The following is a 12503-nucleotide window of genomic DNA, read 5'->3' as shown; positions in this document are numbered from 1 at the left end:
AAGTGTAGGTTACACATAGAGATAAATAAAGATATATAGGTAACTACAGATACGAATAGAAATTACTCAGGAGAAAATGGATGAGTAAGAAGCTAAAAGAACCAAGGATGAATATCTGGATAAAACCCAATATTTCAGAACAGACAAAAAAGGAATACCCAGTGAAGGTGGTTAATCAGCTGCAGTCAGAGGGGCAGCAAAAGAGAGCCAGGAGTGAGTAAAGTTCTAGAAGCCAAAGGTGGGATCAGTGAAATAGGGGATTATTTCAGGGTGCAGAAGTTATTGGTCCTTATTGAGTAATAACAAATACATTAAAGAAAATCACTAGATTTGTTTAATAGGAATAAAATAGATATCTTTATCAAAAGTAGAGGGTGTCAGGAGTCAATATTAATAGGAGAACAATTAAATGATACATACTATTTCATTTGTTAAAACAATAATGCATGACTTTTATATTACAATTTAAGCAAATTCAAGTGAAGTGAAGAAAAGAAATAATGAATTAAAGCTCAGAAAGTACAGGCTATTTTAGTCTATTAGTTCAAGAAATACAGCAATTGATAGAGGACAAAAACAAAGTTAATGAAATAGGAATATAAAAACTACATGTATATATATTTTTCCAAGTGAAAAGACCCTTCAGTATGTTTGTCAACCCTTTGAAAAAGGTGCCAAAGAAGAGAAGAAAATTAAAAACATGAGAGAGCAGAGGTAAGCTGATAAGAGATAAATCTCAAAACAGAGTGGAGGAGATGGGATCCATGGCTCAAAGACAAGACTTTCCTTTTCTTCTAAGCCAAGAGCAAAGGAGAAAAGGAAAGATGATGTTATAGATAACTTTAGAGTGCTACCTGTTACACTCTATTGAGGGAGTTCCTGCCCAATGACCTCTATTCTTTTTTTAAAAATAAAAGTTAAACTGTTATGCTAAGACTGAAAGGGGTTAGGGTAAACGGCTGAAACAGTGTAGAGAGAAAAAAATAGAACTGCTGAGGGTAAGTAAAGGGATTGTGAAACCACAATGAAGACCCAGCCAATCAATACACAAAATAAATCAACGTAGATTCTGAATCATTGAAAACATCTACATTTGCAGAATTAAACCAAAAATATTATAGATGCTCCAGGCAAATGAAAATAAAATGTATAGGTAATATTAAATAGTGCTGCAGTAAGACGTTTGGATTATCTGTCAGGTCACTGAGGGTAAAACACTGACCTAGAGAATGCCACATATCCACTCATTAATAGATCGGCATTTTCTATGAGGTTATTCTCAGAGATCAGAGTAGGAGCAGTGAACTTCCCTGAATAATCATGAATTCCTACTATTGTTTTCTTGCAAGAGGACTAATCAGTTCAGATGTTTCAAGTTATCCAACACAGTCTATTAGCGATTTAATAAGTGTTTTACTGTTATTACAATCAGAGCTCTAGAAATATTATTTCATATTTACATCATTTCTCAGAGGAGCTATTTGTATGTACATAAATTTGAATAATTTTCTTCATAAATTCTAAGTGTAAATTTCCACAAAATGTCTATGGTAAAGGAACTCATTAATAAAGGGTCCTCAGCTCTCTGCAGCACAGCAGTGGCATGCCTATTCTAGGGAGGAGCACAAGGAGAATATAGAACACTTTTGCAAATATACTCCATTCTTTACCATATTATAGAAATTATTCACCTCCAAAAGAATAAAAAAGAACACATTTCTGTAAATCAAATTCCTTAATCTGTGAAAACTTGGTAGGCTATGAATGCAGACAATTCACTTTCTGCATATATTATTCTTCTACTTTGGAGTTCAGTAAAATACCTACATTTCAATAAGTCAACTCTGAAATTAAATCCCCTCTGTAGTTAACTTGGCTAAGAAATAGAATTTTGTGTATTCTTTTTCTGTGGGTTAGGCTTGACTGGTTCAAAATTAGGAAACAAACAAACAAACAAAAAAACACTGAAAAAAATCTAAAATCAACTTAACCCTGAATATAAAGGTGCAAAAGCAATCATAAACAAAAATTTATTGTATCATAAAAGATATGGTTGCCATGAATGAAGGAAGGAAGGAAGAACAAAAGAAATTAGGAGACTACTGATCAAATTTCTCACTATACAAATTAGAAAATTGAGACCCAGATAGATTAAGTGACTTATTGAAAGTCATATAGCCAATTAGCAAAGAGCTACCTAAGATATAGCAGTGTTCTTTCTGTTATAATGCCTTATCCATTATGATTTGGTAGACATACAAAGTGAATTTTAAACAACATATATTTTACCTCTAAACATGGTCCCAGTGATCCATTAACCCATCAAAAGATTAAATTTATGACTTTTCTATATAATCATTTACTCACTTAATTCCCTTTGATTTAGCATGCATAAATGGAGCTCTTATGAAAAAAATGTTTAAGTAGTCAGGATAAAAGTATACATAACCATCTCATCTCAAGTATTTACAATTTAGTTAGATAATTAACACTATATACACTTCAACTAGAAAATCAAAGGCATCATCTTATAAAGAATTCAATCTAATCAAGTGATAAAACATACAAGTATGGACAAAGAGGATTGCAGGAGATCAAGGAGAGGGAGTTTAACATTAGCTTTAATTCTAGGCCCCTGAGATCTTAGGGCTGAAAAGAACTTTTAAATACTCTTAACTTCCCAGTATTGTTTGATTTGGGTTTTTTTCCTACCCAAGCTAAGTTCAATCACTCTGGCAACAAAGAAATCCATTTTCTCTTTGGATTGTTCTATAGCAGTGGTCCCCAACATTTTTGGCACTAGGGACCGGTTTCATGGACCAGGTGTTTGTTTGTTTGTTTCCCCCGCAGACCAGGGTGGGGAGGGGATGGTTTTGGGATGATTCAAGTACATTACATTTATTGTGCAGTCAAATATCTCTGCTAATGATAATCTTTATTTGCAGCCACTCCTCAGTGCTAGCATCCTTGCCTCAGTTCCACCTGAGATCATTAGGCATTAGATTCTCATAAGGAGCAGGCAACCTAGGTTATGCACACTTTACAGTAGGGTTCACACTCCCATGAGAGTCTAATGCCAGGGCTGATCTGACAGGAGGTGGAGCTTATATGATGATGCCAGCGATGGGAAGCAGCTGTAAATACAGATGAAGTTTCACTCACTCACCTGCTGCTCACCTCCTGCTGTGCAGCCAGGTTCCTAACAGGCTACCAACTAGTACTGGTTCACAGCCAAGAGTTTGGGGACTGCAGTTCTACAGTATCCTTTAAATTGAACTTGTCTTCCTTTGTGTTTCTTTCTCTGGTCTTAGTTCTATAGCTTGGAGTCATACAAACAAAGTCTAGTTCATCTTATATGACAACACCTCAAATAGCAGGTGATAACTCTTCTATTCCTCAAAGAAAACAAGTCACAGTACAATTAATCAAACAACACATGACAGACTTTCACGTTCATGCAAATACCAATCATCATTCTCTGAGAAAACGCCCATGTATTTCTCTCATAAACCATGGCAACCAGACTTTAACACAACATTCCAGGTGATATACCTACCATGAAATTAACACTTTTTTCTTGCTAAAAATTGTATTTCTATCAATGTCCAAGACTTCAAAATATTAAACAGCCACAACTTGCGACTAATTCACATTAATCATATTCTCAACTAAAACTTCTAATTATTTAAAGAATTTATAAAGCAAGGTTACATCTGAGATGAGCTCTGAAGAACTAGTGAAATCTGGATATATTAAGCAGGAAGTTGGCATGTCCAAGCGTAAACATACCCAAGCATAAGTAATGGCCAGAGAAGGTTAGGAATAAGGAGGGCAGGTCAGCCTTTCCCAAATGAGAGAGTGGTTTCACGTAGTTTGGAATATAAATTACGAAGGCCCTTGGAAAGTAAGGTAAATGTATGTACTGGATTCATCAAGTAATAGGGAGATATTATGGGTTCCTGAATAAGAAGATGAAAATGGAAACAGTATATTCAGATGAATAATAATGATCAAAGAAAAAACAGGCTGAATAATTAGGAAAATATTGTAACCAATATGTTGAAAATGATGGTAAGAGGAAGTACAATGAAGAAAAACTTGAACATGCCAGACGAAGGAGATTATTTTAAGGGAAAAGCAGGTTCCATTTAAGTTTCATGCCTGAGTAACTGGAATAATGAAGATGTCAATTTCAAAACCTGGGAAATTATTTGGAAATGAAAGATCATTAATTTAATTGATTGTAAAATAATAGCATGACATTAAAGTGGAATTGTTCAATAAGTCGTAAGAAAATACATAACTAAACATCAGTAACAAATTCTATCTAGATATGTTATAGTAATAACAATATAGGCAATTTTCAAGAGTATCCATTTTATAGATCATCCATATTCTTTTCCAATAAACCTTTCATCTTTTGAAATTCTGCCACCGAAGATTTTTAAATCTTTATTATTAACACAAGGCCTAAATATATTTTATATAGTAGAGCTCTCCAAGTCAATGCTCCAAAAATAAAGGCAGATATATTTAAATAAATGGATCAGGACACACTTTTAAAAAACATGATTCTGTCTATGGCATTCTGCTATTGGATAATCACAAGGCTATAATCAAATGCAATATATTACAATCATAGAATCTTAAAAATCTTACAAATTGAAATGCCCTTAAATATCGCCACCTGGTCTAACCACCTATCCAACGCTCAAACTTTCTTTAAAATCTGCCTGCCAAGTAATTATCCCACATAACTGGAAGCACTCAGGCTTCAGTAGCTTCCTTCCCAATTATATCTAGACAGAACTCTATTAGAAAGTTATTCTTTATTTGGAGCCAAAAGTATTGCTCCCTAAGTTTCTATTCATTAGTCCCACTTTTAACTATCAGTGCCAAGAAACAATGTCTACTTTCTTACCTACATCACAGTTTTTCAAAAATTTGAGGACAACTTTCAAATTCTATGGCATGATTTTAATTACTTCTATTCTTATTTCTCTCTTGTAAAAATATTGACTATCACAGTGAAGAAATCTCTGTAAACTTTGCTCTAAATAATTCTGTTAAGTAACATACTTAAGATTAGTATAATAAAAACACTGCTATCCTTCTTAAACACTATATATGCATGTGTATGTATGTATTTATTTGTATCATGATTACGATATTATCCAATATTTTTTCAAAATGTGCTCTGCCAAGCTGCTTTCCCCCACCTATACTTGCACAAGTTATTTCTGGACCAAAGTGCAATTTATACTTTCCATCTTATTAGACCTAGCCTATCACTTTGTCCCTCTAAAACCATATTGGATCCTAATTCTGTCGTACATCTTTACTACCCATCCCAATATTGCATATCCTCAGTTTGGATGAGTATTTCTTCTGTATAGTTTTATTTTGCTCACTGAAAAAATGTTGAATATGACGAGACCAAAATTTTAAGAGGAAACATAATCCAGGATGAAGATGTTCCACTAATTATCTAGTTAACTCACCCAGTTTTCCTTATATTGAGACCATATTTCTAAATATTGTCCAATAGAGATCATATAACTTATTTTCAAGTAACTTGACAAAATCCAGATATAATGACTTCATAAGAGATGGCCAAAGATCTCAACGTTTTTATTCACTGTTTAAACAAATTTTTATTATATGTATATTTTGTGTGAGGTGCTATTTGATTTAGTCAAATAAGACCCTGCTCTCAAGGAGCTTACAATCTAGTGAGGAAGGCAGACAATTATAGTTGGTGATTAACATACAGTATTATAAACATTAGAGGCAATTATGGAACTGTGGAGGCATAGAGTATGGTTATGTAAACTAGACTGCCAGGATTAGGAAGGTTTCCCAAAGGACATAATAGGGTTTGAGTCTGAATTAAGTGTGAGGCCATTTGGGGACAGTCAGATTAAAATGTTGGATGTATGGGTGTGGTGCTCTTCAGAGAGGTCTGGGCTGGACATACACTTATGAATAAACAGTGAATAAATGGTAGTTAGAGCCATGAATCTGGACAAGACCACTGAAGCAGGGGTTAACCAAGGAAGAAGGAAAGTATTGGCATTTTAGGTAAAGGGAAGAACACTTGCAGAGATGTGAAAGAGCAAGTGTGTAGAAGACCTGACTCATGTAGACTGGGTTGGGACAGGGGCTGGGATGGATGGGGATGATATTGCCGAGGTGTCAGAGGCCACTCCATCAAGAGCCTTGTGTGTGGGGCCAAGGTTCAATTGCAACCTTATCCAGAAAGCTTTGGAATCCTAAAAAGTTCTCAATATTGAAATGATCTGACTAGATTTAAGATTTGGAGAATATACTATAGGGCCAGTGTGGAATACAAATCGATGGAGGAAGACAAGAAGCAGGGTGACTCAGAAGGAGTCCAACAAAGAGGGCAGGGAGGAGTAAGTGAAGCAATGTACACACAGGGACAAAAAGGACGGCATATTGCACAGAGGGTAAGGACTCTGAATTGACAAGTGTTGGTAACTACTGAATTTCAGAAGCTAAGATAGAAAGAGAAGATCTAGGGTGATCCGCAGAATTTTAATCTGGTAAAGGAGGCAGTGATGTCATTTGCTGAGAAAGTGGTGAAGAGGAGTTCTGAATTCAGGTTTGACCATTTCGAGTTGAGTTTGAGGTCAGGTTGGGACAGTGAGGTTGAAATGCTGGATGTAAGGGTGGGACACTCCTTAGAGAGGTGTGAGTTAGACACAGAGACTTAGGAGTTAACAGTGAATAGGTGGTAGTTACAGTCATGGAGTTGGACAAAAACACTCAGGCAGAATGGAAAATCAGAGGGAAGACCAATAGACTAAAGGCTATGTCAAAGTCAAGCTTAAAAATGTAACTGTTTAAGGACTTATCTAACATATTTTTATTAATTTAAAGTTTATTTCTTACTTGTCAATACACATTAAATTTCTGAAATTTTTGGAAGCAAATTTACCAGGCAAATTTGTCAAGCTGATACTGCTGCTCTACTTACACATCAAAAAATAACAAAGAATAGCATTAATTTATGATTTTGTGGCATCTCAAAACAATGTGGGTTAAAAAATAGAAACAGAAAAGAGGCCAGGAAAAGTTTATGATATGACTCAAGCTTACCATCAAAATTATAGCCTAGAATATCAAGGAATCCAAGTCCATTATTTCTCCCACATTCTAAAACATGTTTCCTATATTACAGTCTTTGAGGGGGAAATGTTGTTATAACAATAAAATGGGAAGCTTTCACTCCTGATTGCTACATATTAACTGCTTATGTCTATCCACTCCCATTGCCTCCCAATGCTACTGATAAAAAACAAAAATTTAAACAAATTAAAATATCACTTGTGTGAAAATTTTACCATACTATAGAGTATTATGGTGGTCTGTACTCCTGGGTTTTGTAATCTCAAATATTCCTCTTAATCAAAATGTTTTATACATAATCAATTTACACAAGATAAGAAAACTGGATTATTCTCTAATATGCAAATAATTTGCCTATTCTTTCACAGACCATTCTTGTAGCTGAGATTCTTAATCCGGATGTCTGAAGAAATTTGATGTAATGGATCCAATCATAGCCAGGGACAATTCTAGTCTTCTGAAGTTCATAACTCAGTGATAATCAAGCCAGAACTCTTAATAAAATATTCAAATAAAAATATTCAGCTCTAAGTCTCCAAGGTACATCTTCTTTTTAATGAGCCAGATATCTGTCAGCATTGCCCTTGTGACTGTTATTAGAGCTCTTTCTAGTCTCATAATTATAAAAATAAAAAAATTTAAAACTATGACAAATTTCAAAGTTAAAATTTCAGTTAATTATTCAACATATCTAAAATATTGTGATGTGGGCTTAACAGATACGTTGGGCCTTCCACTTGAAGATTTCCATATTGGCCAAAAGAGAACTTTTATTGTTTCACTCTTTACCTACCAAATTTAAGTTTTAAAATCTGTCTTGAATAACTACAGACACTACATGTAGTCAGTTTATATACAAGGCAATTTAAGATTGTAGTTCTGAAAAGAGAATGTCCTCTAAAACACTCTTGTAAGATATATGGCAGTTATAAGACTTGCTGTTGCCATCTTCATAACAGTTTGATTATAACATTGGATGTAGGGCAGGAAGGGAGGGCTGTTGGGAAGAAACCAAGAGCCCTATCAGGTTCCTCATATAGAGAAACCTGACTGATCCAAGGTGGCTTGACTGCACACATAGAATCACCATGACTACAAGACACATAACTGTTTATGTCGATATGTCAATGCTCATCAAAGAAAAGGTTAAGATACATAAATTATCTCTAAAACATGAAAATGTGTCCTTTCAGTTGGGAAGAGTAAGGCTTGCCAATGTCACTTCTCTGAAATGCTAGTGTGCGGGTTGTGGCACAAAAACTGTTAACAGTGAAGAGCAGCGATAGTTGTAGATTGCGGTTATTCGCAGACCTGCCCACACTGTCCCCAATTGGTACTCAACTGGGCAGATGACCAAGGAAGAACACGTAAGCATGATTCAGAACCATTGTGTCCTATACCCAGAAATCTGGCCTGACATCAGACTGTGTAGCACTAGAATAAACAAGACTATTAAAGGTGAAAAACAGGCATTATCCTTTAATATGGAGCTTTATTTAACACTAGACTGTGTGGATCATTATACTGTTTCCAGACCTTTAGTCACTCATAGTCACATAAATAGCCATTATAAGATACCGATTCTAATATCCTTTCTTCATGAAATATACTTCCCAAAATGTACCTTAATATCTCTTACAGAACATCTATAAAAGTAGAACAATATGCATTTGAGTAACGACGGTGCTGGAATGAAATGTTACCTATGATCAATATAACATTTAAGAAATCTTACTTGAAAAATGACCTGTAATGGCAAATTAATTTTTATTGCAGATCACTGCATATGTTGCATTATTACCTAAAAGCACATTCCATTTCGTGAAAGTTATTTACATATATACTATTCAATTGCTCTAACTATTGGATATTATTTGCTTTTATTCACCAGAAATAGTAACCATTCCTATGCAAGACAAAGAGTCTAAACCACAAAACTTTGTCTTTTAGGAGGGTGTATTTAGATATATTTTGATTTTACAAGTGTCAAATTTAATGACATGCTTTTTGAGAGATACCCTAATTTCCTAATATAACTCATTTACATACAAATACTGAAATAGAAAGTTGATTCTATTATGTGAATTTTCTTCTGCCATGCATCAGTATAAAATAAACAGACCTTAATATCATAGTTTACCATCTGATTTTTCATGAATATACCTTTTAGGGGTATTTTTAAAAAATCAGTCTTTTGAACTGGTACTTACTCAAAACATAGAATCTCAATATCTGATTAAAGTCGCACATTTAACATAAGAAATACTAGAAACTTTTTTCTACTTCTGTACATATGTATAAGAATTATATAAACCCACAGCATGAACACAATTTGATAAAACTTTACCTTGAACACTAGGACTTAACTCACATTCTAAACCTCTCTTCACCCTGTTATTTTCAACCTATGAAACAAATGTGTATATTTTCTAATATGAAAGTTTTGTTGATACCTATTTTAATAAACCACCTTACTTCTATAAAAAATGCAATAACATTTCTCCATATAAGAATATAAGACATGAAGGACATACGATGGGCATAGATACTGCTTCTTTTTCCCCTTTCCTTTCTTTGAAGATTTCTCTTTAGCATAGGCTTCTTCAACCCACAAGGAAATTAAAATAAAAAAGGCAATCGCCAATAAAAACTTCATCTTGAAAAGTTAAATTTCAGAAGATCGATCTACAAGAGAGAACAGGAAAATATTTACATTTATGAAGCAAATGATAACTGTATGACTGTCCCTTTAAGAAGTATGACCATTACTACCCAAAGGGCAAGTACACTTGTACATCAGATCCTCATTGCTCAATCATACAGGGTTACACTTCACTATATATTTAAAGTGTCTTTTATAAGTACTAGTAAAGTCTTTACATAACATTAAAAGTCAGTTTAAATAATTGCACATAGAAAACAAGACCCCATGAGATATAATAGATTACTATGTAAAATTTCTGATTCTGTAGTTATAGAAAATTGTAAACTGATATTGAATTGCACAGTATATCAAAACATGTTTAGAGAGATGCCTAGAAGGATGTTTAACACAGTGTTAAAATGCTTATCTTGGGCCAGTACATTTGAAGAACTTTTTCTCTTAAAATTTCTATATTGTTTGAATTTTGCATGTATATTTTTTCAAAAACAACAACAGTATTTTAAAAAGACAATTCCAAGTAATAAAAAACTGACAAATAAAAGAAGACATTAGCATCAAAGAGTTCCACACTCTAAATTCATCATGATTTTATTTGTACACATTAAATTTGCAAGCTACGTTTTACCCCAAAAAGGTGCATATTAAATTAACTTTTTAGCTTTCCCTCTTATGTGATGACATTTATAATCAAAAAGATAATTCCAGAAATTCTAAGTAATGCTATATGAAATAAAACAGCAAGTGTGTTATACTCTTTCAGTAATCTTCTTAGCCATATTTTAATAACATTTCTCATGCTCAGATGAGAATTCTATTCTTGTCAGAGTCTGATGCATTAAAAAAAAAAAACTTTAAGCATCTACTAACACTGGACTATTTAAACCTCTTCTGCATCCTTCATTTCCAAACCATAATTTGTTTTTTTTTCATTGTTTTCTGCAGAGTAAGACCTCTCACATTCTTCAACACTAACTTAATTTCCCATCTTCACCCTTATAAATTTGCTTCTCCTATGTCATATTTTTCAAGTCCCTTTTGCCCAGGATTTTTCCCCATATTATCTTTTTTTTTTTTTTTTTTCACACTAAAAGCAAGTCAGAGGGAATTCTCCCTGGGTCCTTTAACCTGAAGACAACAGAGGGGGCTTATCAGACCACCACCGCCACCGAAAGGCTCTCTCCTCTGTCAACTTACAGCATCGGACGCTCCCTGCCCCCATCCTACAGCGACAGCCGCTTCCAGATGCCTTTGCCCAGGGCAGCAGGTGCTTCTCCCACCTTCCCGTCCTCGCCCAGGAAAACGGGAGGGCCGTGCTAACGGCTGCAAGGGGGCGAGAGAAATTCAGCACTCTGCTCCGTCCTCACCCCCAGCCTTTCAAAGGGACAGCGGCAATGACTGGAAGATCTTCACAAACAACACAACGCAGGGAGCCTTCCCGGCCAGTCTTGCGTCCCCTCATCCCCCCGGCCCCCTGCATCCCTCCAGCCGCATCGGGGACCCGGCCGCCGCGGCCACGCGCCCCACGCCCCGCGCCCCGCGCCCCGCTCCGCTCCGGGCGCCCCCTCCCGCCGCACGCCGCAGTGCTCCCGTCGCCCCCGCCAGCCCAGGCTTGACCCGCCGTCTCCGCAGAGTCACCTAGTCCAGTCCCCAGACCGCCGCCGCCGCCCCACCCCCTGTCCTCTCCTCCCAAGTGGAGCCCCCGGCACTTACCGGGAGTCGCCCCTGCCCGCAGCGGCCGGGTGAGGCAGTGGCCGCGCTGGGCCCAGGTGGCGGTGGCCGCTGGGGGTGCGGCGGGCGCAGAGCGGGGGCAGCTGCGTCCCCACCGCCCGCGCCGCCGCCGAGCTCGGCTGACGCGCCTGCTCGGGCCGCGGAGCCTGCGCCGTGGCGCGTCGCGATCGGGGCCGCAGTGGGGACCGCGCGCGGGGAGCTGGGGACCGAGGACGCGAGAGGGAAGGGGTATCCCGACGGAGCAACGTCACGACACCTTCCCCTTCAGGCATAGGAGGGGTTTCCGAGCTGAAGAAATGTAGTCCCCCGTTTAGAGGGGGCTGAAAAGGATGGGGAGGAGGGACTGGGGTGATAGTGTTGGTACAAAAGGGAAAAACAAAGCCTTCAAGGAGCTGGGATCGCTTTGGGTCAGCTTTTGATCGCTAGGAACAAAAAACAACAGAACAACAAATGACCTTCTTGGGCCGAAGTGGACAAAATACAGTGTCTGCGATGTCACCATTTGCCCAGGATCCTGGCATCTAGCTTAATCTTGGAATCTTACTTCCAATTTCTAAAAGCCTGACCTTTCTAAATAAGCTTAAATTGGTCAGAATTACTAAGACGGTATAGTCATGCAGGTAAATACCATTTTTAACATTTGTTACGTAGTTAACATTTGTACAGAACTTGACACTTTCAAAACACTTTTCACTTGCATTGTCTCATTTAGTCGTCCCCACGTTCCTGGGCAATTTTTATGTCATCCTTCCCATTTTATAGATGAAGAAACTGAAATTCAGAGATACTAAGAGATTTACTTAGGATTACAAATCTTGAAAGGAATTTACCAGACTCTCAAAGTCACTGATTTTTGAAAATCTCAGTTAGATATAGTCTCGGCCTTCTATTTGAATATGTAGCTCTTGAAAAAGACAGTTTTTTACCTGTGGAACGTACATGCCTGATTGGTCTTTGA

The 12503-nt window shown here is 36.8% G+C and overlaps 1 protein-coding gene across 2 annotated transcripts in view; it reads right to left on the bottom strand.

The window, feature by feature from the left end:
* Positions 1 to 11675, bottom strand: part of GLRB (glycine receptor beta) — a 64465-nt gene extending 52790 nt beyond the window's left edge. For both annotated transcript variants that reach the window (XM_045550680.1, XM_045550681.1), the window contains exons 1-2: positions 11528 to 11675; positions 9687 to 9837 (exon numbers count right to left, since the gene is read on the bottom strand). In XM_045550680.1, coding sequence (XP_045406636.1) covers positions 9687 to 9808 — 122 coding nt within the window. In that variant the 5' untranslated portion in view covers positions 9809 to 9837; positions 11528 to 11675. The remainder of the gene's footprint in view (positions 1 to 9686; positions 9838 to 11527) is intronic.
* Between the last annotated feature and the right edge of the window lie 828 nt (positions 11676 to 12503).

The sequence above is a fragment of the Lemur catta genome, chromosome 5 (genome assembly GCF_020740605.2).
Source record: "Lemur catta isolate mLemCat1 chromosome 5, mLemCat1.pri, whole genome shotgun sequence".
Taxonomy (NCBI): Eukaryota; Metazoa; Chordata; class Mammalia; order Primates; family Lemuridae; genus Lemur; species Lemur catta.
Note: the sequence above shows the minus strand (reverse complement) of the source record. Positions and strands in the feature narration are given on the sequence as shown.